The sequence below is a fragment of the Pleurodeles waltl genome, chromosome 3_1, assembly GCF_031143425.1.
Source record: "Pleurodeles waltl isolate 20211129_DDA chromosome 3_1, aPleWal1.hap1.20221129, whole genome shotgun sequence".
Taxonomy (NCBI): Eukaryota; Metazoa; Chordata; class Amphibia; order Caudata; family Salamandridae; genus Pleurodeles; species Pleurodeles waltl.
This window is the reverse complement of record NC_090440.1, coordinates 361628198-361652030: the sequence shown is the minus strand read 5'-3', so window position 1 is coordinate 361652030 and position 23833 is coordinate 361628198. Positions and strand designations below refer to the sequence as shown.

Below are 23833 nucleotides of genomic sequence, written 5' to 3'. Positions count from 1 at the left end.
TGGAACCTCAATATTGTTCTTACCAGGCTAATGGTTCCTCCTTTTGAGCCACTTCATTCATGTCCTCTTCAAAAGCTTACTTGGGAAGTAGCTTTCTTAGTTCACATCACATCACTCAGGCGTGTCAGTGAGCTCCAGGCCCTAACCTTGAAATAATTTTTCATCCAAAATCATAGAGACAAGGTGGTCCTTCGCACAAACATGAAGTTCCTTCCTAAAGTGGTTTCACAAATCCAAATAAACCAATCCATTGAGCTTCCGGTCTTCTTTCCACAGCCCATGTCTGTTGCAGAAAGAGCTCTCCATACTCTAGATGTTAAAAGAGCACTCATGTTTGACATTGACAGAACCAAAGAGCTTAGGAAAACTAACCTGCTCTTTGTAGCCTTTTCACTAGCTCACAAGGGCAGTCTAATATCCAAAAATGGCATAGCTAGATGGATAGTTAAGTGTATACAGACTTGCTATGCTAAAGCAAAGAGACAGTTACCGGTTACTCATAGAGCAGATTCTACTAGGAAGAAAGGGGCCACTATGACTTTCCTTGGTAACATCCCTATAGCACATTTGGAAGGCAGCTACATGGTCTACACCACATACATTCACAAAACATTACGGTGCGGATGTACTAGCACGATGGCAATCCAATGTAGGTCAAGCTGTGCTACGAACACTTTTTCAGTCACCTGCAACTCCCACAGGCTAGCCACCGTGTTTATGGAGGGACTGCTTTACAATCTATCCAGAGCATGTGTATCTACAGCCACATATGCCATTGAGCGGAACATGTTACTTACGCAGTAAGCATCTGTTCTTGGCATGTAGTGCTGTAGATTCACATGCACCCTCCCTCCTCCCTGCACGCCTGTGGCCATACCATTTACAATACATTTGTATATATTTGTACATATGTAATTACATTTGCATGATCATCTCTTTCTCTATACTTCTTCTACACTCCATTTGTCAGGATTTAGAAGCTGTCTCCTGAACGGGCAACACAAACTAGCATATCTTGTACAGAGTTCTGTAGCCTTGGACAGAAAGTAATGATTACATGTTGTGCAAAGGGCTAACTAAACATGCAGCTTTGGTCCTCGTTTTCCTAGAATAAAAGCAAGCTGATAAAATATGTAAAAATCAGTGCTAAAAAGCAGCCTTACTAAAATGAGTAAAATATGAGCTGTAAAATGAAGTTAAAACAGGGGTGACCAACTCTGGTTCTAGAGCTCCTCACAACAAAGTTCACCCGGGAAAGGGTTGTAGTTATTCAACCAAGTGAGTAGTCACCTGTTCCAATTAATAATCCCATTTCTTACAGGAGACCTTAAGAGGTGTATTCCACCTAGAGTTCCACCTGGTGCTCCCTGGTATCATAACCTAGGGCCAGATGTAGGAAAAAAGCAATTTGCGACTTGCAAATTGCGAGTCCCTGCGACTCGCAATTTGCAAGTCGCAAATTGCTATGCAGTACGGTGTCTCAGACACCGACTGCAACTCGCAATGGGGTCGCAATGACCCACCTCATGAATATTCATGAGGTGGGTCGCAAATTGCGGCCCCATTGCGAGTATAGGCACTCGCTAACATGGAGGCCTGCTGACGTCAGCAGACCTCCATGTTAGCGACCTGCTTTTAAATAAAGCAGTTTTTTTTTTTTTAAGTGTAGCCCGTTTTCCCTAAGGGAAAACGAGCTGCACTTAAAAAAAAAAACGAAACCTTTAGTTTCGGTTTTTTTTCAGGGCAGGGAGTGGTCCCTTGGACCACTCCCTGCCCTGAAAAAATATTTTGGGCTCCAGTCACAAACTGGAAGGGGTCCCATGGGGACCCCTTCCAATTTGCGATTGGGTTACCATCCACTTGAAGTGGATGGTAACTGCGAAGCCATTTGCGACCGCATATGCGGTCGCAAATGGTATTGCATCCCAATGCGACTCGCAAATAGGAAGGGAACACCCCTTCCTATTTGCAAGTCTGAAATGCATTTTGCGAGTCGGTAACGACTCGCAAAATGCATTTCTGCATTGGGATACGCGTTTTGCGACTCGCAAACGGCAAATTTTGCCGTTTGCGAGTCGCAAAACGTTTGCTACATCTGGCCCCTAGTTCTTACAAGGCTCATAGGTCCTCCTTTTGAGCCACTGCAGTCTTTCCCTTAGCATTTCCTACCTTGAAAGTTGACCCTCGTACCAGCCGTTACATCACTAAGATACATCAGTGATCTCCAGGATCTCACTTTACAAGAACCCAAGTTCATGCAGACAGGTTTGTCCTTTCCCTTTCTATCTCAGCCGAACAATCAAGCTCACCAGTCTTTTTTTCTTCAACTGGACTCTGTAGCCGAAAGCGCCTCTCAAACATTAGATGCTAAGAGCTCTAATGTACTACATTGAAAGGACCAAGCCTTTTTTTTAAAACTCAACAAATCTTTTGCTTTTGCTAAATCTCATAAAGCCGACATAGCTAGGTGGGTTGTCAAATGCATCCAAAGCTTCTACCTAAAAGCCAAAATAATCTTCCTTGCTAATACAGGAGTTAGCTCTACTTTGAAGAGAGGGGTACCATGGGCTTTTTAGGAAGTATTCTCATAGATGGCATATAGTGAGGGGACCTAGGATAATGTAAAGTAGCTAAATATTTGTTAGAACTTGGGTTACTGGTGGACTGGGTATGAGCCCTAGTCAAACAGCAACCCCAATCTTAGTCAGAGTAAGGCACATGTAAAGCCTAAATTAACCTGTGCTCTACCATCTGGTAGCTTGGCACAGGGCAGTCAGACTAAACTTAAATGCTATGTGTAAAGTATTGGTGTAACACTTTAAACAGTAAGGCAGTGAAAACACCACACAAACAGATCCCAACATCAGGTTAGAGAAATAGACCCTAATGTAATAAATAGAATAAGACCAAAAAAACTAAAATCAAATTAGTAGACCCGAATATATTGATTTTTAAGGTTTTTAGAGAAAATAGTCCAAAAAGACCTAAAGAACTGAGTATGGATATCTAATTGCACTAGCCCAGGGCTAAGTCACAAGTTCATGCCAACCACGATGGAGCGCGTACTGGCTACAGGGACCCAGTTACGCCCGCTGAATAGAGAACCTTAAGTCCTGGTTTGCGGAACGTTGTCTGAATGATGCATCACACACCGTAGATAGTGCATTGGTTCCTGGATGCATCGAGGCTGTAACATGAGGTTCTTTTGTGTTTTTCCTCATTCAGGAAGTAATTGAATGTGGAGAGAGTTGCTAGAAGGTGCATAGAAGTATTACACGATGGTAAAAAGCTGGAGGCTTCGGTTCTGATACTGGTAGTGGTGAAAAAGAAAGTTCCATTTGCAAACAGAAGAGTAGTGTGGAAGGCACAAGTCATAGATTGGTCCATAAATATGTGAGGAGATAGACACCATTTGGATGAATGACAACACATAAATTTGTTTTTGGTCATTATACTTTCTTGTTTGTGGGTTTTAGTTGTCTTGGCCCAACTTGTTTTTCCTGCCCTTTTGCCTCCTTGCATCTGCACTATGCACCTATGTCTGTCTGTTCTTCTCCTTAACTTTTGTACAGTAAGCTTTCCTCCCTGTAAATCGTACATTCTGCTGCATACTGAGTTCTCTTAAATATGACATAAATCTGTGTATATTGTAGTGATCATTTACCTTCCTTGTATTTACATCACTCCACTGCAGTCTTGAACAAGACCTGTAATAAATAATAGAACCCTTAAATAATCTGAAAGAGTGTGAATGCTGTTTACTTCTGTACAAGCCAATAGTAACACTTTCTCTCATAGCTGGAAAATCCTACCTTTTAATACAAAGACCAGCCTAAAGGACAGTGGAAGATCTTTTTAAATGTAAAGAGATTTTCTAACTATTTAATTTGAAAAAAGCCCTGTAGGAAGTTGATACAGCAGTGAAGTTCAGTCATGAAAAATAGAAACTGTGCCAGAGTTCAACTTCATGTTTGACTACCCACCTAAGCGTGGCCATTCGAATGAAGTAAAATTAATGTATAGTTTTATTTTTCTTCCAACTTTGTAGGTGTTCCTAGGCACTTAAATGTGGACCACATCAAAATAGAGTTAATGAAAATAGAAGATGTGTACTCTGTAGACGAAGTTAATATTTGGTCGCTTACAACAGGAAAAGCCTCAGCCATTGTACACATGCAATTAAGTAAGTTATGTATTGTTTTCTGTATTTAAATGTTTGCATTATTTTATCTTTTGATTTGGGGGGATATTTTAAGGTGCATTCTATGGAAGTATAATCTGTGGATGTCGCCAACAAAAATTAAGACCTGGGAATGCTGATAAACAATGTTACATGATTTATTTAATGCTCTCGATAGTTTATTAAACAGAAATGCCAGTTTTATTTGCATTTCTTAACTTGACAAGCATATTTTCCTTATTTTATAGTCTTATATTTCTATTTCTGTTGTTGAAGTTATTCTGCAGTTCTTGAGCATGGGAGATCACGTTCGATTTGTTGAATATATTAGCAGCTTTATATTCTACCACATAGAATCCCATGGGGATCTTTCACAAAAACTGTCCAGTGTCTATGGTTTTATGAAGATATACATATTGACAGCCCCAATTTCTGCGCAGGCCTTTCATTGGACTAGCTATAAAGTTAAAGCCACCTACCCCTGTAACTGTAGGCGATCAGCCCTTGGGTGAAAGACACCTACCCATGTAACTGTAGGCGATCAGCCCTTGGGTAAAAAGTATGTTCCACCACAGATCGTGTTTGGTTGACTGCAGTGTTTTTCTCCACTGCCTCAGTGTCTCTGGATGGTGGTATTGTGTTGGGAGCCATTAACGAATAGCATAATTACAGTCACCTACAATACTCATGAAGCTGTTATAAATGGAGAGAATATGGTAAATGCATTCAGCTTTATTTGGAAAGGTCCTTGATTTGCCAAAGTGCCTAATAGGCACAAATCTCCAAGTTATCTTGCTAAGAAGTTGTTCATGCCACAATGTTGGAACATTTATGAGACCTTTGTACTTTAGGATAGAGTGTCACAATCACTGTTATTAGACACTCCACATTACAGACTACCTTTATAGTGAACAAATGCTAAGTCTTCTGAATAGACACTTTCTCCATGATGGAGCACAGGTTAATACATGTGTTCGATGGCATGTGTAGCTGCACATACACATGCGATGCATAGGTCCCACCATCTAGTCTTAGGCTTGGAGTGTTACAAGTTGTTTTTCTTCGAAGAAGTCTTTTTCTCGAGTCACGAGATCGAATGACTCCTCCTTTCGGTGATAGTGCGCAAGGGCATTGACTCCTTTGTTAGATTGTTCTCTTTATGCTGTCGGGTTCGCACGTGTTTCCTCTAGCTCTGAGACTTTTGAATTGGAAACTTTATAATAACTTAATCCTACCATCGGTATTGTTTCGATCGCGTTTCCATCTACAATCGAGCCGATAGGACCGTCAGAAACCAGAAAACACCCATTTGGGTGCTCGCGCCCTACTTGGACCTTTTCAGGCCTGCCACGCAAAATTCCCCTACATAGATCAGCACATGGTATGTAATCTCTGTCTCTCTCCCGAACATCGAGAAGAAGACTTTGAAGCTTGTCGGTCGTTCCGGTCGAAAAAGGCACTGCGTGACCGGAGAGCTAGGAGACTCGAAATGGCGTTGAAGCATACAGAGTCCACCGACACCTTAGAAGAAGAGCAGGCCCAGACGGCTGTTTCGATCCAGGACACTGACTCCAGAGCAGACTTAGATGAAGAATGCCAACTGATCACTGCGGCTCAGCATGTGAGTACACCTGTCCCTACGCTCACTTCCAAGAGACCTATTAAGGCCTTGGGTGCACCACTGCCAGAGAGCCAGGGTTCCACCCAAAAGAAAATCGTCGGCGACTGACCTTCAGGTTCGGTGACAAAAAAGGCCACACCAATCTATTAAAAGCTCCCCATCCGAGTTGAGCCGATGTCCACACTCTTAGGAGTTGAAAATTCGACGTCCGGCGTCGAAGCCGAAACCTCATGCTGTGTCTTCGGGACCAAAAAAGTTATCCACTTCGGAGCCAAAAAATCTTTTTATACAGAGGAACAAGGATTTTCGAGCCGATTAAAACACAGCTCAAAGACAATTGATAATCAATCCTCTAAAACAGCTAGAACATCAGAATATCTTTCTGAAGACTGAGATATTCAGCCAATCCTTGAAATCATGGACACAAAGCAAAGGATACATATCCAAAAGGAGACTGGGGAGATCATTGCTTCACCTCCTCCACAAACCAAGAGAAAGCTGGCATTTCAAGAAACTCTTGACATTACTCCACCACCAGCAAAGATATTTAACAGGAAGGAGAAACCATTACCTTTACATATTTCTCCTCCACATTTGCCACAACTTTCTTTCTATCCACCACCCACTACCCCACCACCATTGCCTTCACCAACACATTCCCATACATATTCGCATGGAGATACAGTTGACCCCGGGGACTAGTATGATCCAGATCCCATACCACTGAATGGCCCAGACCTCTATCCATCCAAACCTTCGCCACCAGAAAATAGCACGCTTATACACCTGTCATTTCAAGAGCAACTGCATACCATGGGGTTTAAATGCACACTGAGCCTTTGGAGGAGGATTTTCTTTTCAACTCATTGTCCTCCACCCACTCACAATACCAGTGCTTACTGATGTTGCCTGGTTTGCTTAGACATGCAGACGACATATTTAAAGAACCTGTTAAGGTGAGAATTTTGACTCCCAGTATAGATAAAAAATACAAGCCAGCACCAACAGACCTGGTTTATATCACACAACAGGTACCACCAGACTTTGTTGTAGTCAGCTCTGCTAGGAAAAGGGCCAATAGCCAATCTTCAGGGGATACCCCTCCCTCTGACAAAGAAAGCAGAAAGTTTTATGCTGCTAGTAAGAGGGTAGCTACACAAGCAGCTAACCAATGGCGCATTGCCAATTCACAAGCCCTGCTAGTGAGATATGACAGAGCACACTGGGACAAAATGCAGGAATTTTTACAATACCTGCCAAAAGAACATCAAAAAACAGCTCAACAAATTGTTGAAGGTCAGGTAATTAGCAATAACCAAATAAGATATGCTCTTGACGTAGCCGATACAGCAGCTAGACGCATAAACAGTAGCATAACCATCCATAGGCATGCATGGTTAAGATCTTCTGGGTTCAAACCAGTGATCCAACAGGCTGTGCTCAATATGCCCTTTGATAAAAAACATCTATTTGGACCTGAGGTTGACACAACTATTGAGAAGCTCAGGAAGGACTCTGCAAAAGCTATGGGAGCTCTAGACACTACACCTTATAGAGGTTCCTTTCGTAAACAGCAATTTAGAGGAGGTTTGTCTACAGAGGCTTGCAGGCTAAACAAGGTCAGCAGCAATACCAAAGAGGAGCATTTAGAGGCTCTTACAGAGGTCAACACTTGAGAGCCATAGGCAAATTTCAAGCCTCAAAGAGTGTCACCACTCCCTTAAACAGTGACTTCCTCAGTATACCACAACCCCACACATCTCCTGTGGGGGGCAGACTGCAGCAATTCCACTCCCAAGGCAAAATATCACCACAGACCAGTGGGTACTTTCAATTATCAGCAATGGTTACTGCATAGAACTCATTTCTGCTCCTCCAAACATCCCCCCTCGCTATCACAGGCTGTCCCCAGAACACATTGTTCTGTTTCTACAAGAGGTAGAATCGCTATTACTAAAAGAAGCAATATAATTGGTTCCAAAATCTCAACAGGGAAAGGGAGTATATTCACTATCATTCCTCATACGCAAAAAGGATGGCACTCTCAGATCACTAAATCTCTATATCCCGTCGGAACATTATCACATGGTATCTCTGCAGGACGTCATTCCACTACTGCAAAAAACAAGATTGCATGACTGTATTAGATCTCAAAGATGCCTATTTTCATATCCCCATACATCCAGCTCATAGAAAATACCTAAGGTTTGTAATAGCAGGAAACCACTACCAATTCAAAGTTCTTCCCTTCGGCATAACAACAGCTCCAAGGGTTTTCACAAAATGTCTGTCGGTAGTAGCAGCTTACTTAAGAAGACAACACATACATGTCTTTCCTTATCTAGACGACTGGCTAATAAAATCAAGCAATATTATATAATAATGCCAGGAACACACTCAATACACAATAGAAACCCTACACACATTGGTGTTCACAATCAATTACCAAAAATCTCATCTTCAACCAGCACAGATTGAACCTTACCTAGGTGCTATTCTCAATACCCAAAAAGCCTTAGCCTATCCAAATACACAAAGGATACAAGCTTTTCAAACTCTTATATCACAGATACAGCCCAGTCAATGTTACACTGTAAAGTTTATCATGAAACTATTGAGAATGATGGCATCATGCATAGCAATAGTACTGCATGCAAGATTAAACGTGAGAACACTACAACAGTGCCTCTCACATCAATGGTCTCAAGCACAGGGTCAATTGCAGGATCTAGAGTTGTTAGACCACCAAACGTACAAATCTCTTCATTGGTGGAATCACAACAATTTAATGAAAGGGCGGTCATTTCAGGACCCTGTGTCTCAGACCACAATAACAGACGCATCAGTAATAGGTTGGGGAGCGCACCTCAACAACCTTACCACACAAGGGGAATGGAATTCAATACAGTTAACTTATCACATAAACCGTTTAGAATTGTTAGCTGTGTTTCTTGCCCTTAAAGCCTTTCAACCCCTTCTCAAGCACAAAGCAGTTTTGATAAAAACAGACAATATGAACACACTGTATTATCTGAGGAAACAAGGAGGAACACATTCATCACAACTATCCCTGCTATCCCAAACAATTTGGAAATGGGTAATTCACAATCACATTTACTTGCTAGCGGAATACATCCCAGGGATACACATTTAGCTAGCAGACGTACTAAGCAGGACACAGCAATAGATACATAAATGGGAGATTCACTGTCAGGTACTTCAACAGTACTCCCAAATGTGGGGAACACCAGAAATAGACCTATTCGCAACAAGCGAAAACGCAAAATGCCAAAACGTCTCATCCAGACACCCACACCCTCTGTCCAAGGGCAAAGCTCTATGGATCAACTGGTCAGGGATATTTGCCTATGCTTTTCCCCCTCTCCTGTTCATTCCATTTCTGGTCAACAGACTGTGTCACACCTCTCTTTCCATGGTACTCATAACCCCCATGTGGGCACGGCAACATTGGTACACAACACTCCTAGATCTGTCAGTAGTACTTCATCACAAACTTCCAAACAGACCAGATTTGTTAACACAGAACAAAGGTCAAATCAGACAGCCCAATCCCAGTGTTCTCAGTTTAGCGATTTGGCTCCTGAAGTCATACAATTTGGATTTTTACAACTTTCATTAGAATGTATGGAAGTTCTAAAACGGGCACGCAAACCTACCACTAGGCAATGCTATGTTAACAAGTTGAAACGTTTTGTTTACTACTGTCAGCCCAAAAATATAGATCCACTTAAAGCATCAATACAAGATATTGTATGCTACCTGCTTAATTTACAAAAAGCAAATTTAGCTTTTTCCTCAATTAAAATGTATCTTACTGTTATATCAGCATACTTACAAGCTATACAACATAGTTCTCTGTTATTAAAGCCTTTATGGAAGGACTTAAGCGTATTATTCCACCAAGAACCCCACCAGTTCCTGTTTGGAATCTGAATATTGTACTCACAAGATGTAGGGAACCACCATTGGAGCCAATGCATTTATGTGATATTCAATTTCTAACTTGGAAAGTTGTTTTCTTAGTAGCAATTACTTCATTAAGAAGAGTTAGTGAAATACAAGCATTCACTCTGGAGGAACAATTTTTCCAAGTGCACAAACATAATGTAGTACTTAGGACAAATCCAACATTTTTGCCAAAAGTAGTTTCTCCTTTTCACATTAACTAAACAGTGGAATTGCTTGTCTTCTTCCCACAGCCAGACTCAACTGCTGAAAGAGCTCTTCATACTCTTGACTTTAAAAGAGCTCTACTATGTTGATAGAACAAAGGAGTTTAGAAAAACTAAACAGCTTTTCATTGCTTTTCAGCAACCACATAAAGGAAATATATCTCTAAACAAGGATTAGCTAGATGGATTGTAAAATGCAACCAAACATGTCACATTAAAACAAAAAGACAACTTTTAATAACACCAAAAGCACATTCCACTAGGAAAAAAGGTGCTTCCATGGATTTTCTAGGTAACATACCAATGGCAGACGTATGTAAAGCTGTCACATGGTCCACTCCACATATATTTACAAAACAGTACAGTGTGGATATATTTTCAAAGCAACAGGCCAATGTTGGTCAAGCTGTACTTAAAACTTTATTTCAAACTACTTCAACTCCTACAGGCTATCCACCGCTGTTTTGGGAGAAGGACTGCTTTTTAATCTATGCATAGCATGTGTATCTGGAGGTACACATGCTATCGAACGGAAAATGCCACTTACCCAGTATACATCTGTTCGTGGCATGTAGTGCTGCAGATTCACATGCTCCTCCCCTCCTCCCCGGAAGCCTGTAGTTGTTGCAGTATTTATTTGTACATATGTATGTGTAATATATAATATGTGTGTTCAATGGCATATGAAGCTGCAGATACACATGCTGTGCATTATTCTGCCATCTAGTGTTGGGCTCAGAGTGTTACAAGTTGTTTTTCTTCGAAGAAGTGTTTTCGAGTCACGAGATCGAGTGACTCCTCCTCTTCGGTTCCATTGCGCATGGGCATCGACTCCATTGTTAGATTGTTTTCTTTCCGCCATCTGGTTCGGATGGGTTTCCTTTCGCTCTGAGATTTCAATTCGGAAAACTTTGAAAAAACTCTCTTTTCGCCGGTATTGTATTGATCTGGTTTATATCTTCCATCGACACGGCGGTACCTCTGGAGAAAACAACTTCACTCGCCCTTCGGGGCACGTGCGCCCAACTCTGGCCTATTCGGGCCGACCGCGTGGAAACCTCATGGATCGGACTCCATTCCGGTTCTGTCCTCGGTGCCATGCGAAATACCCGTATACAGACCAGCATCTGGTTTGCAATCTTTGCCTTTCCCCGGATCATCGGGAAGAAAATTGTGAGGCCCGTCGATCCTTCCGATCGAAAAAGACTCTTCGAGACAGGAAGGCAGAAAGACTCGAAATGGCATTGAGAAGCCGCGAACATCTTGACGTGGAGGAGGAAGAAATGATGCAAACAGCAGTCTTGGTTTGAGATTCTGAATCCGAACATAAATCAGAAGAAGACATACTGGTCACAGCAGGACAACATGTGAGTATGCCTGTCCCTGTACCCTCACAAAAGCAAAAACAAAAGGCCTTGGGTACACCACTGCCGGAAGGCTATGGCTCGGCCCGAAAAAATACTACCAGTGACCAACTTACCAGTTTGGCACCAAAAAAGGCCACTCCTCCCAAAACATCGGAGGCAACAAAGAGCTCCATGTCCGACTCCAGCAAACATTATTTTTCGGAGTCGAAAATTTGAAAATTACTTTCGGAGCCGAGAGCATCTACAGCATCATCTTTTTCGATCCCGAAAAAGCCTACTTCGAAGCCGAAAAGGCCAGCATGCACAGAGGAATATGGACTTTCAAAAAGACTTAAAGAAAGCCACAAAACCTCTGAAGAGGAGTATCAAGTACAACCAATACTTGAGGTTATGGATGAAAGGTAGTCCAGGATCCACACCCATAAGGAAACAGGCAGAATTCAGACAACACCTCCTCTAAATCCAAAAAGAAAGCTGGCTTTTCAGGAGGTATTGAACACTATGCAGCCTCCAGCAAAAATTCCAAAGCAGAAGAAGCCACCACCTCCTCAATCTTCTCCTCCTCATTCTCCTCCTCATTCTCCTCCTCACTCTCTACACCTACATACCTCTCCTCCTGCTAGTCCTACACCATTGCAGTCACCCACTCACTCTTTTGACTCACAACAGGACAATGTGGATCCATGGGACCTTGATGATCCAGATCCCATTCCTAGTAATGACCCAGACAGCTATCCCTCTAAACCTTCCCCACCTGAGGATAGCACTGTCTACAATAAAGTTACAGCTAGGGCTGCAGCATACCATGGGGTCACCATGCATACAGAACCCCTAGAAGAGGATTTCTTGTTTAACACCCTATCCTCAACACACTCTTAAATATCAATGCCTTCCCATGCATGTTAAAACGCGCAAATCAGATATTTAGTGAACCTAAATATCTGTTAAAGCACGTATAATTACACCCAAGATTGAGAAAAAATATAAACCTCCACCTTACATCACTCATCAGGTACCTCCAGATTCAGTGGTCGTAAGCGCTGCCAGAAAAAGAGCAAACAGTCAATCATCAGGAGATGCGCCCCCACCTGATAAGGAGAGCAGGAAATTTGATGCTGCAGGGAAACTAGTTGCATCCCAGGCAGCAAATCAGTGGAGGATAGCCACCTCACAAGCACTGTTAGCTCACTATGACAGAGCCCATTGGGACGAGATGCAAGACATAATCCAACATCTCCCCAAGAACACCAAAAGAGAGCACAACAAGTAGTGCAAGAAGGGCAAGCCATTACTAACAATCAAATTCAATCTGCCCTAGATGCAGCAGACACCGCTGCTAGAAGTGTCAATACTGCAGTCACAATACGCAGGCATGCATGGCTCAGATCTTCTGGTTTTAAACCAGAAATACAGCAGGCTGTGTTAAATATGCCATTCAATAAAAAGCATCTTTCTGATGGATACAACTACCTGTGGATTCCTCACCTAATGAATACTCCCATGGCGCCAGCATTCGACGGAAATCTTCTTACTAGTCTCTGCACGTCGACGAGGACGTCACTCTAGCCCACGCGACGCCGTCTGACGTCATACAGGCAATAAGAGGTCCTCGACGACGTGCCGACGTCAGTTCCCTTTTTTCCGTGCATTCGAAACGGTTATCTTCGAGGGAGCAACTGTTACTTTTGTGGTTACAGTGTATTTTTGCTGCGTAGTCTTTCGCTGTGGTAATAATGTCGCAGAGAAAGTCTGGATTCAAGCCTTGTCGTGAGTGTGGAGGCAAGATGTCGGTGACAGATCCTCATTCCGATTGCCTTTGGTGTTTGAGCTCCGACCACGACGCCTCGACTTGTGATTCATGCCAGCACATGAATCCAAAGGCCCTCAAGGAACGTGAGGCGAAGCTGTTTATGGCGAAATCGAAGGAGAAGCATCACAAGAAGTCTTCTTCTCCAAGACATCGGCGTCATCGAGACTCCCGACGCCGTAGAGAATCTCGGCGTCATTCGAAGGAGACTCGTTCCAGGTCTTCGGATCGGCGCCGAAGGACATGGGAGATCAGTCCCACGGTTACGCCGCATCCTTCGACGCCGTTGCCCTCTCCGGCGTCTCCAACTTCACCTGGACAGGCGTCGGTGATTGAGGTATTGGAGCCTCAGGTGTTTTCTCCAGTGCAGACGTCGAGGCCGGCGTCGGGGTCGCCTCCGAGACAGGCACCCCAGTATCCGGCTTTTCCCACCCCTGGAGCCGATAGTTCCGCATTCTTGAATGCGATGTATGCCATCTTCCAACAGATGGCTCCAGGGGGTGCTCCGGCTGGGCCTTTGGCCTTTTCATTGGGTGATCCTGCGCCTCTACGGCCGGCACCCTTTATGCCCTTTCTCCCTTTTGGGAACGTGGGCTCGGCGCCAGTGTCGGCGCCGGTGGCCGCTCCGGTGGCTTCAGAGGGATTGGCCCCGGGGATTTCCATCCCGTCGACGTCGGGATTTCGGCCTGTGACTCCGGTGGGTCCATCTGCTTCAACTGCTCTTTCGTCGGCGCCGAAGTTACCTGTGGCGCCGGACGCAGCGTCGGTGGCTTCGGAAGATCGGCGCCGATCTTCGGCGGAGGCATTGTCGACTCCGCGTATTGAACAACGGCTTCATTCGAGGAGACGTGCTCTCCGTGTATTAGAGGAGCAGGAGTACCAACGAGCCCTGGAGGAAGGAGAGCTAGAGGACTCGGGTGATGGGCTGCGTGGTCTGGAGTCGGCCAGTGGGCTGGACACTTCCCCTGAGTGGGATCTTTCGTCCCCGGGAGAATACACTGAGGAGGCTGCTTCCTTTCATGCAGTGGTACGGAAGGCAGCTAGTTTTTTTGGACCTGCCTTTGCCGGTGGTGGAGGCTAAACAAAACCTTCTAACAGAGGTGCTACATCCGGCTTCAGCTGCGGCGGAGCCTCTTTTGCCATTTAATGACGCTCTGCTGGATCCGGTGTTAGAGGTGTGGAAGAGGCCGGCATCTTCCCCAGCAGTTCACAGAGCCGTGGCCAGGAGGTATCGGGCGGCTCCGACTGACCCTGGTTTTCTGTCTAGGCACCCTACGCCGGAGAGCTTGGTGGTGCAGGCCTCCTGTTCATCTAAGTCTGCGCCTGGTTCTTTCCCGACGGTGCCTGGGGACAGAGATTCAAAGAAACTAGAGGCACAGTCCAAGAAGATTTTTTCGTCCTGCAGTCTGGCGTTGAAGGCCACCAACGCAACCTGTATCCTGGGGAGGTATATTCATGCTCTGATGGATGACATTTCCTCATCATTTACAGAGCTTCCCCAGGGTCTTTTGGATCTTGTTTCAAATGCCCAGGCTGCTGCGACTCAGATTATCCAGACGGGACTGGATACCACCGACTCGGTAGCCAGAGCAATGGGCACAACTGTGGTGGCAAGGAGACAGGCCTGGCTCCGTAACTCGGGCTTTTCTGCGGATGTACAGTCCACATTGTTGGATCTCCCGTTTGATGGGGACAAACTGTTTGGAGCCAAGGCTGATTCGGCCTTGGAACGTTTTAAGGAGAGCAGGGCCACGGCTAAGTCGTTAGGGCTCCAAGCTCCTTCTTCCACGGCCTCTTCCAGATTTTTCAGGAGGTTTCGTGGATTTGGGCGTGGCTCTTCCTCCTCTTCCTTTCGGGGGAGATATCAGCAACCTGCCTCTTCCCATTCCTATAGATCTTTTAGGGGGAGAGGTAGGGTCCGCACCAGAGGAGCCTCTCAGCAGCACTCTGCCTCTTCCTCATCCTCTGGCGGGGTGCAGCAGGGGAAGCAGCCTTAGGCTTCCACCATTTCCCACTCACTCCTCTCCTGTAGGGGGAAGATTACAGCATTTTCTCACCAAATGGAAGACTGTTACAACGGACACTTGGGTTCTCAGTATTGTGGGAAAAGGCTACACCCTTCCCTTTCGGGAGTTCCCGCCCCTCATCCCGCCCCGCCCTTCTTATTGTTCAGAAGAACACCTCCTGTTGCTAGAACAGGAGGTACAAGCCCTCCTTTCAAAGGGCGCGGTGGAGTTGGTCCCAGAACAGGAAAGGGGTCGAGGATGTTACTCAAGGTATTTCCTGATTCCCAAGAAGGATGGTCGTTTGAGACCAATCCTGGACCTCAGGATCTTGAATTGGTTCCTCAAACAGGAAAAGTTCAAGATGCTGACCCTAGCACAGGTGCTTTTGGCGTTGAACAAGGAAGACTGGATTGTGTCTGTCGACTTGCAGGATGCTTACTTTCATATCCCGATACTCAAGTCACACAGGAAGTATCTCCGGTTTGTGGTGGGATCGCAGCACTATCAGTTTGCGGTCCTTCCGTTTGGTCTTACTTCAGCACCTCAAGTCTTCACGAAGGTGATGTCGGTGGTTGCAGCAGAACTCAGAAGGAAGGGGATAGCAGTATTCCCTTACTTGGACGACTGGTTGATCAAAGCCAAGTCCCCGGAGCTTGTGTCGCATCATCTGCAGTCAACAACCCAGTTGTTGTTCGACCTGGGTTTTTCGGTGAACGAGCCCAAATCTCACCTAGAGCCCTCTCAGCGCCTCCTGTTCATAGGGGCAGTACTGGATACAACATTGAACCGAGCCTTTCCTCCGCCTCAGCGGATTCAAGATATTCAGGATCTGGTTCCAATGTTTCGAAATGGAGCGGTAGTTCCAGTCCTCAAGGTCCTTCGTCTGCTCGGTCTGTTTGCCTCCTGCATTCTGTTGGTCACGCATGCTCGCTGGCACATGAGGGCTCTTCAGTGGTGCCTCCGAAGGCAGTGGTCTCAACACAAAGGGGATCTAGAGAGTACTGTCAAGATCTCCAGAGATGCTGCTGTGGATTTGATGTGGTGGATTGCAAGCAACAATCTTTCACAAGGAAAGCCGTTCCAGCAGTCGCCACCAGTGGCCACAGTCATAACGGATGCTTCCACTCTAGGGTGGGGAGCTCATCTGGGGGATCTGGAGATCAAAGGCCTTTGGTCTCCAGAGGAACAGATGTTTCACATCAATCTGTTAGAGTTACGGGCTGTACGTCTGGCTCTCAAGGCCTTCCTCCCTTCCCTTCGTGGTCAGTCGGTACAGGTCCTGACGGACAATACTACCACGATGTGGTACATAAACAAGCAGGGAGGAGTGGGGTCGTACCTTCTCTGCAGAGAAGCTCTTCGACTATGGTCCTGGGCAAAGGACCATCAGATTTGCTTGATAGCAAACCATCTGGCCGGAGTCTTGAACGTGCGTGCGGACAGTCTCAGTCGCCATTTCTCGGCAGACCACGAGTGGCGTCTCCATCCAGATCAAGTCCGTTTAATCTTCCAGAGGTGGGGGTTTCCTCGGGTAGATCTGTTTGCCACTCGAGAGAACGCGCATTGTCCGTTATTCTGCAGCCTCCAGTATCCGATGCAGGGAGCGTTGGGGGACGCGTTTCAAATAACCTGGTGCGGCCAGTTGGTTTACGCGTTTCCTCCCATACCCTTGATTCCTCGAGTATTGAGGAAGATTCGCCAGGACCGGGCTCTAGTCATCCTAATAGCTCCGGATTGGCCAAGGAGGGTATGGTACTCCGACCTTCTCCAACTCTCAATGTGCCCTCCGCTCCGTCTCCCTTTCAGGGCAGACCTCCTCTCGCAGTCGCAGGGGCAGGTTCTACACCCCAACCTCCAGAGTCTGCACCTACATGCCTGGAGATTGAACGGGGCAACCTGAGTTCCTTCTCTCTCCCGCCTGAGGTAGTGGATGTTATATTAGCGGCCAGGCGACACTCCACTAAATCTATCTACGCTAATAGATGGTCTAAATTTGTTGCGTGGTGTGGAGAGAGGCAGATTGATCCTTTGCATGCTCATCTATCGGACGTTTTGTCTTTTGCTCTGTCTCTAGCGCAGAAAGGTTGTGCAGTGGCTACCATTAAGGGTTATTTATCGGCCTTGTCAGCCTTCATATGTCTTCCAGACCAACCATCTTTATTTAAATCCCCTATCGTTATCAGATTCTTGAAAGGTCTTCTAAATAAATATCCTCCAAAACCATTCGTTATGCCGCAATGGGATTTGTCCTTGGTCCTGACTTTCCTTATGGGGTCCCCTTTTGAACCTATGCATTCTTGCCCCTTAAGGTATTTGGTTTTAAAAACAGTCTTCCTGATAGCTATAACATCAGCAAGGAGAGTGAGTGAGTTGCAGGCATTATCAGTAAAGCCCCCTTATACAACTTTTTATGGGGATAAGGTGGTGTTGAGGACCAAGGCTGCTTTCCTCCCGAAGGTTGTTTCACCTTTCCATTTGGCTCAGGCAATTACTTTGTCCACGTTCTATCCTCCGCCTCATCCTTCCAAAGAGGAGGAAAGACTGCACCGTCTGGACCCAAAGAGGGCGTTGAGCTTCTTTATTGATAGAACAAAGGATTTCAGGCTGGAGGATCAGCTGTTTATTGGATACGTGGGCAAGAGGAGAGGAAAGGCAGTCCACAAGAGAACACTATCCAGGTGGGTTGTTCTTTGCATTAAAATCTGTTACTCTTTGGCAAAGAAGGATCCTCCTGAGGGCATTAGAGCTCATTCCACCAGAGCTAAGTCGGCCACTTCGGCCTTGGCCAGAGGTGTTCCTGTGGTCGACATCTGCAAGGCCGCAACTTGGTCGTCCCTTCACACTTTTGCAAAACATTACTGTTTGGATTCTGAGGTTAGAAGGGACGGCCATTTTGCACGGTCAGTGCTGCAGGATTTCTTGGTTTGACCATTTAGGCACCCACCGCCGGGCGTGGTACTGCTTTGGGACTCTATTCATTAGGTGAGGAATCCACAGGTAGTTGTATCCATCAGAAGAACGAGTTACTTACCTTCGGTAACGACTTTTCTGGTGGATACATTAGCTACCTGTGGATTCCTCACGGTCCCACCCGCCTCCCCGTTGCCTTTCTGGTCTTACCAAGTAATCCTTGAGTACGCCCCTCTTGGTCTTTGAGGGTGCAATAGATGTTGTATATATTATATTTATATATATGTATATATCTTTGTGTATATACTTGATGTGTATATATATTTTAGAAAGAGAGAGTTATATATATATATAAAAGATTTATAGTTATTCATGCAATGTTGTGTATTTTTACAATGTAATGGGATGTTGTCTTGCTCTTTTCATTGCATTGCCTGGTTGTTCTCATGCACGTAAAAAATGATTGGTACTGATGTCGGCACGTCGTCGAGGACCTCTTATTGCCTGTATGACGTCAGACGGCGTCGCGTGGGCTAGAGTGACGTCCTCGTCGACGTGCAGAGACTAGTAAGAAGATTTCCGTCGAATGCTGGCGCCATGGGAGTATTCATTAGGTGAGGAATCCACAGGTAGCTAATGTATCCACCAGAAAAGTCGTTACCGAAGGTAAGTAACTCGTTCTTTTGGGCCAGAAGTTGGCACAGCCATAGAAAAATTAAGAAAGGATTCAGACACGGCAAAAGTATATTCAACACCATACAGGGGATTCTTTCGGAAACCTCAGTTTCGAGGTGGGTTCAGATCACAGACAACCGAGGCATCCACATCACAGGCAAAACCAACCTACCAACCACAATACCAACGAGGTGGTTTTAGGGGCACATATAGAAGACATTACCCCAGAAATAGAGGGAAATTTCAAACCTCTAAGCAACCTCCACAGCACCCTAAACAGTGACTTTTCTCATTCCCTTCCACTCCACACCTATCCTGTGGAGGGAAGACTACAACAGTTCAACACGAATTGGCAAAACATTACCACAGACAATTGGGTACTATCAATTATCCGCAATGGCTATTGCCTAGAATTGTTACACACTCCTCCAAATATACCACCAAGGTCACACAAACTATCCACAGAACACATCAGTCTGTTACATGAAGAAGTCCAATCTCTACTACTCAAACAAGCGATAGAATTGGTACCACAATCTCAAATAGGGACAGGAGTTTACTCACTATATATCCTAATTCCCAAAAAAGATTGCACCCTCAGTCCAATGTTATAACTCAGGAACCTCAACCTTTAGATCCTGACAGAACATTTTCACATGGTAACTCTACAGGATGTTATCCCACTACTCCAAAAACACGATTTCATGACAGCATTAGACCTCAAAGATGCGTATTTTCATATACCCATCCATCCTACACACAGAAAATATCTCAGGTTTGTCATTCAAGGAAAGCACTATCAGTTCAAAGTGTTGCCCTTTGGAATAACAACAGCTCCAAGGGGATTCACGAAGTGCCCAGCGGTAGTCGCAGCTTACCTAAGAAGACAACATATACATGTCTTTCCATATCTAGACGATTGGCTAATAAAATGTTTTCGATCGCGTACCATCTGTCATCGCCACTTCGGTACCGGCGGATACAGCTCTCTATACTTGCCCTTCGGGGCACCCGCGCCCAACTCTGGCCTGGTCGGCTCGACCAAAGCCTCGTCGAAGGCTCATGGACCGTACTCCGTTTCGATTCTGCCCTCGGTGCCACGCCAATTTCCCATATACGGACCAACATCTAGTCGGTAACCTGTGTCTATCTCCAGACCACCAAGAGGATACTTGCGAGGCCTGCAGATCCTTCTGCCCGAAGAAGACTCTACAAGACCGAAGAGCGCGAAGGTTTGAAATGGCGTCAAGAAGCATTGAACGCCTCGAAGCAGAAGAGAAGATGATGCACCCCGCAGTCTCCGTTCGGGGGTCTGACCCCGAGCACGAGTCTGACAACGACAGACCAATCACAGCAGGCCAGCATGTGAGTACGCCTGCCTCTACCCCGTCCAAGCCCCAAACACAAGGCCTCGGGGACGCCACTGCCGGAAGGCCATGGCTCCACCCGTAAAAAGACTGCCGGTGACCAAGCAACAACTTTGGCACAGAGAAAGGCCACGCCACCGAAGCCTTCGGACTCGAGCCGAAGCACTGGCTCCGAAATAGTCAAGCACCGATCCATCGAGTCGAAGCCTCGAAAATCTCTCTCGGAGCCGAGGCCAACGTCTACTCCAGGCCTTTTGATCCCGAGGAAACCGGCTTCGGAGCCAAAAAGACCCATATATACAGAGGAGCATGGACTTTCCAAATGATTGAAAGAAAGCCATAGATTTGCGGAGGAACTTACGCAAATGGAGGAATTTGATGAAAAACAGGCCAGAATTCGAATTCATAAAGACACTGGCAAGATCCTCACTGCACCTCGTCTAAAAACAAAGAGGAAACTGGCCTCTCAAGGACATTTGAACATTGACCAGCCGCCGGCTAAAGTGCCAAAACCCAGACAAAAATCTCCACCTCCTCAGTTCTCACCTCACCAGTCTCCTCTTCATTCTCCTCAACTGTCTCTCCACCTATTACCCCCACTGCACAGTCCCAGTACACTCTGCAGAGTCACACCAAGGTGATGTCGACCCATGTGACCTTTATGTTGATTCCATTTCTGACAATAGTCCAGAGTGCTATCCGTCCAAGCTATCACCCCCAGAGGATAGCACCTCATACACTCAGGTTCTAGCTAGGGCAGCGTCATATCATAACGTAGCCATGCACACAGAACCTCTTGAGGATGATTTTCTATTTAATACGTTGTCCTCAACTCATACCACGTACCAGAGTCTACCCATGCTTCCTGGCATGCTAAAACATGCACATCAAATCTTTCAGGAACCAGTTAAGGCAAGAGCAATCACTCCTAGGGTAGAAAAGAAATATAAACCACCTCCTTCTGACCCAGCCTTTATTACCCAACAGCTACCCCCAGATTCCATAGTGGTCCGCGCAGCAAGGAAATGGGGTAACTCCCAGTCGTCTGGTGACGCACCGCCACCAGATAAAGAAAGCAAAAAATGTTATGCTGCTGGTAAAAGAGTAGCATCACAAGCGGCTAATCAATGGCAAACAGTAATTCCCAAGTGCTAATGGCTAGATACGATAGGGCCCTCTGGGACGAGATGAAAGACATCATCCAACATCTCCCCAAGGATCAACAGAAAAGAGCCCAGCAAATAGTCGAGGAAGGGCAGGCCATTACGAATAATCAAATCAGGTCAACGTTAAACTCCGCAGACACAGCCGCAAGAACTATTAATACAGCAGTCACCATTAGACGACATGCATGGCTTTGGTCGTCAGGCTTTAAACCTGAAATCCAGCAAGCTGTTCTTAACATGCCATTTAATGAACAACAGATGTTTGGCACACAGGTTGATACAGACATTGAAAAAATGAAAAAGGACGCCGACACTGCTAAAGCTATGGGAGCGCTTTACTCAACACAATACAGAGGCTCATTTCGAAAGCCTCAATATAGGGGAGGTTTTAGAACCCAAACATCTGAGGCATCTACCTCACAATCCAAACCGTCTTACCAGCCACAGTACCAAAGAGGGGGGTTTTGAGGAACCTACAGGGGACAATTTCCCAGAACTAGGGGAAAATATCAGCCCTCAAAGCAAACCACACACACCAAGCAGTGACTTGCTCCACATCTTCCCTCACCACACTTCCCCTGTGGGAGAAAGACTGCAAAAGTTCCACACACACTGGTTACCCATCACAACAGACAGTTAGGTCTTATCCATTATCCAACATGATTACTGCATAGAATCCGCACAAATTCCTCCAAATATACCTCCAAAACCACACAAACTCTCCTCCCAACACATTTCAATGTTGCAAGCAGAGGTACAATCATTATTACTCAAGCAAGCCATAGAGCTTGTACCACATCATCAGAAAGGAACAGGGGTTTACTCCCTGTATTTCCTCATTCCCAAAAAGACGGAACTTTGAGACCAATACTAGATCTCAGAACTCTCAATCTTTACATCCTATTAGAACACTTTCACATGGTAACACTACAGGATGTAGTCCCACTGTTACAACAACAAGATTTTATGGCAACACTGGCTCTCAAAGATGCGTATTTTCACATACCCATCCATCCAGCGCACAGAAAATATCTCAGGTTTGTAATACAAGGAAAACATTACCAGTTCAAGGTGTTACCTTTTGGGATAACAACAGCTCCCAGAGTATTTACAAAATGCCTTGCTGTAGCGCAGCCTACATAAGAAGACAACATATCCATGTCTTTCCATATCTCGACGTTTGGCTAATAAAATCCAACAGTCAAACACAGTGTCAACACCATACATGTTATTTAATACAGACCCTACACACACTAGGGTTCTCAATAAACTACCATAAATCTCACTAACCACCAGCGCAGGTTCAACAGTATTTAGGAGCCACATTAAATACACAAACAGCACTTGCAAGCCCAAGTCCACTAAGGGTACAATAATTCCAGAATATATTACCACGAATCCAGCCAAACCAACAGTACACAGTCAGATTTGTCATGAAACTATTGGGCATGATGGCATCATGCATCACCATTGTCCCCAATGCAAGACTAAACATGCAGCCCTTACAACAGTGCCTTGCAAAACAATGGTCACAGGCACATGGTCAACTTAAGGATCTAGTGTTGATAGACCGCCAAACACACATCTCGCATCAGTGTTGGAATTCCACAAATTTAAACAAAGGGCGGCCATTTCAAGACCCTGTGCCTCAAGCCACACTTGCAACAGATGCATCAATGACTGGATGGGGAGCACACCTCAACAATCACAACATTCAGGGACAATGGGACAACAAACACAAACAACTTCATATAAACCACTTAGAATTGCTAGCTGTATTCCTAGCACTCAAAGCCTTTCAACCTCTTCTCGTTCACAAACACATTCTCATCAAAACAGACAATATGACTACAATGTACTACCTAAACAAACAGGGAGGAACTCCCTCATCACAACTTTGTCTTCTAGCACAAAAATATGGGCAATTCACAACAACATTCACTCTGTAGCACAGTACATTCCAGGGATTCATAATCAATTAGCAGATGTTCTCAGCCGGGATCATCAGCAAACACACGAGTGGGAAATTCACCCCCATGTTCTTCACAAGTACTTTCGCCAATGGGGAACACCGGACATAGATCTATTCACCACCAGCCAGAATGCAAAATGCCAAAACTTCGCATCCAGGTTCCCATACCCTCCATCCAAGGGCAATGATCTATGGATCAACTAGTCAGGGATATTTGCTTACGCTTTTCCCCCTCTCCCGCTCATTCCATTTCTGGTCAACAAACTGCATCAAAACAAACTCAAACTCATAATTATAGCGCCAACGTGGGCACGTCAACCATGGTACACGACATTGTTAGACCTATCACTAGTACCACATATCAAGCTACCAAACAGTCCGAATCTGTTGACACAAAAAACAACTGATCAGGCACCCAAATCCAGCAATACTCAATCTAGCAATCTGGCTCCTGAAGTCTTAGAGTTTGGATATCTACATCTTCCACCAGAATGTATGGAAGTAATTAAACGAGCAAGAAAACCTACTACCAAGCAGTGCTGTGCAAACAAATGGAAAAGGTTTGTCTT

The 23833-nt window shown here is 45.3% G+C and overlaps 1 protein-coding gene across 2 annotated transcripts in view; it reads left to right on the top strand.

The window, feature by feature from the left end:
* Positions 1-23833, top strand: part of SLC30A4 (solute carrier family 30 member 4) — a 232796-nt gene that overhangs the window by 151712 nt on the left and 57251 nt on the right. For both annotated transcript variants that reach the window (XM_069222525.1, XM_069222526.1), the window contains exon 6: positions 4049-4183. In XM_069222525.1, coding sequence (XP_069078626.1) covers positions 4049-4183 — 135 coding nt within the window. The remainder of the gene's footprint in view (positions 1-4048; positions 4184-23833) is intronic.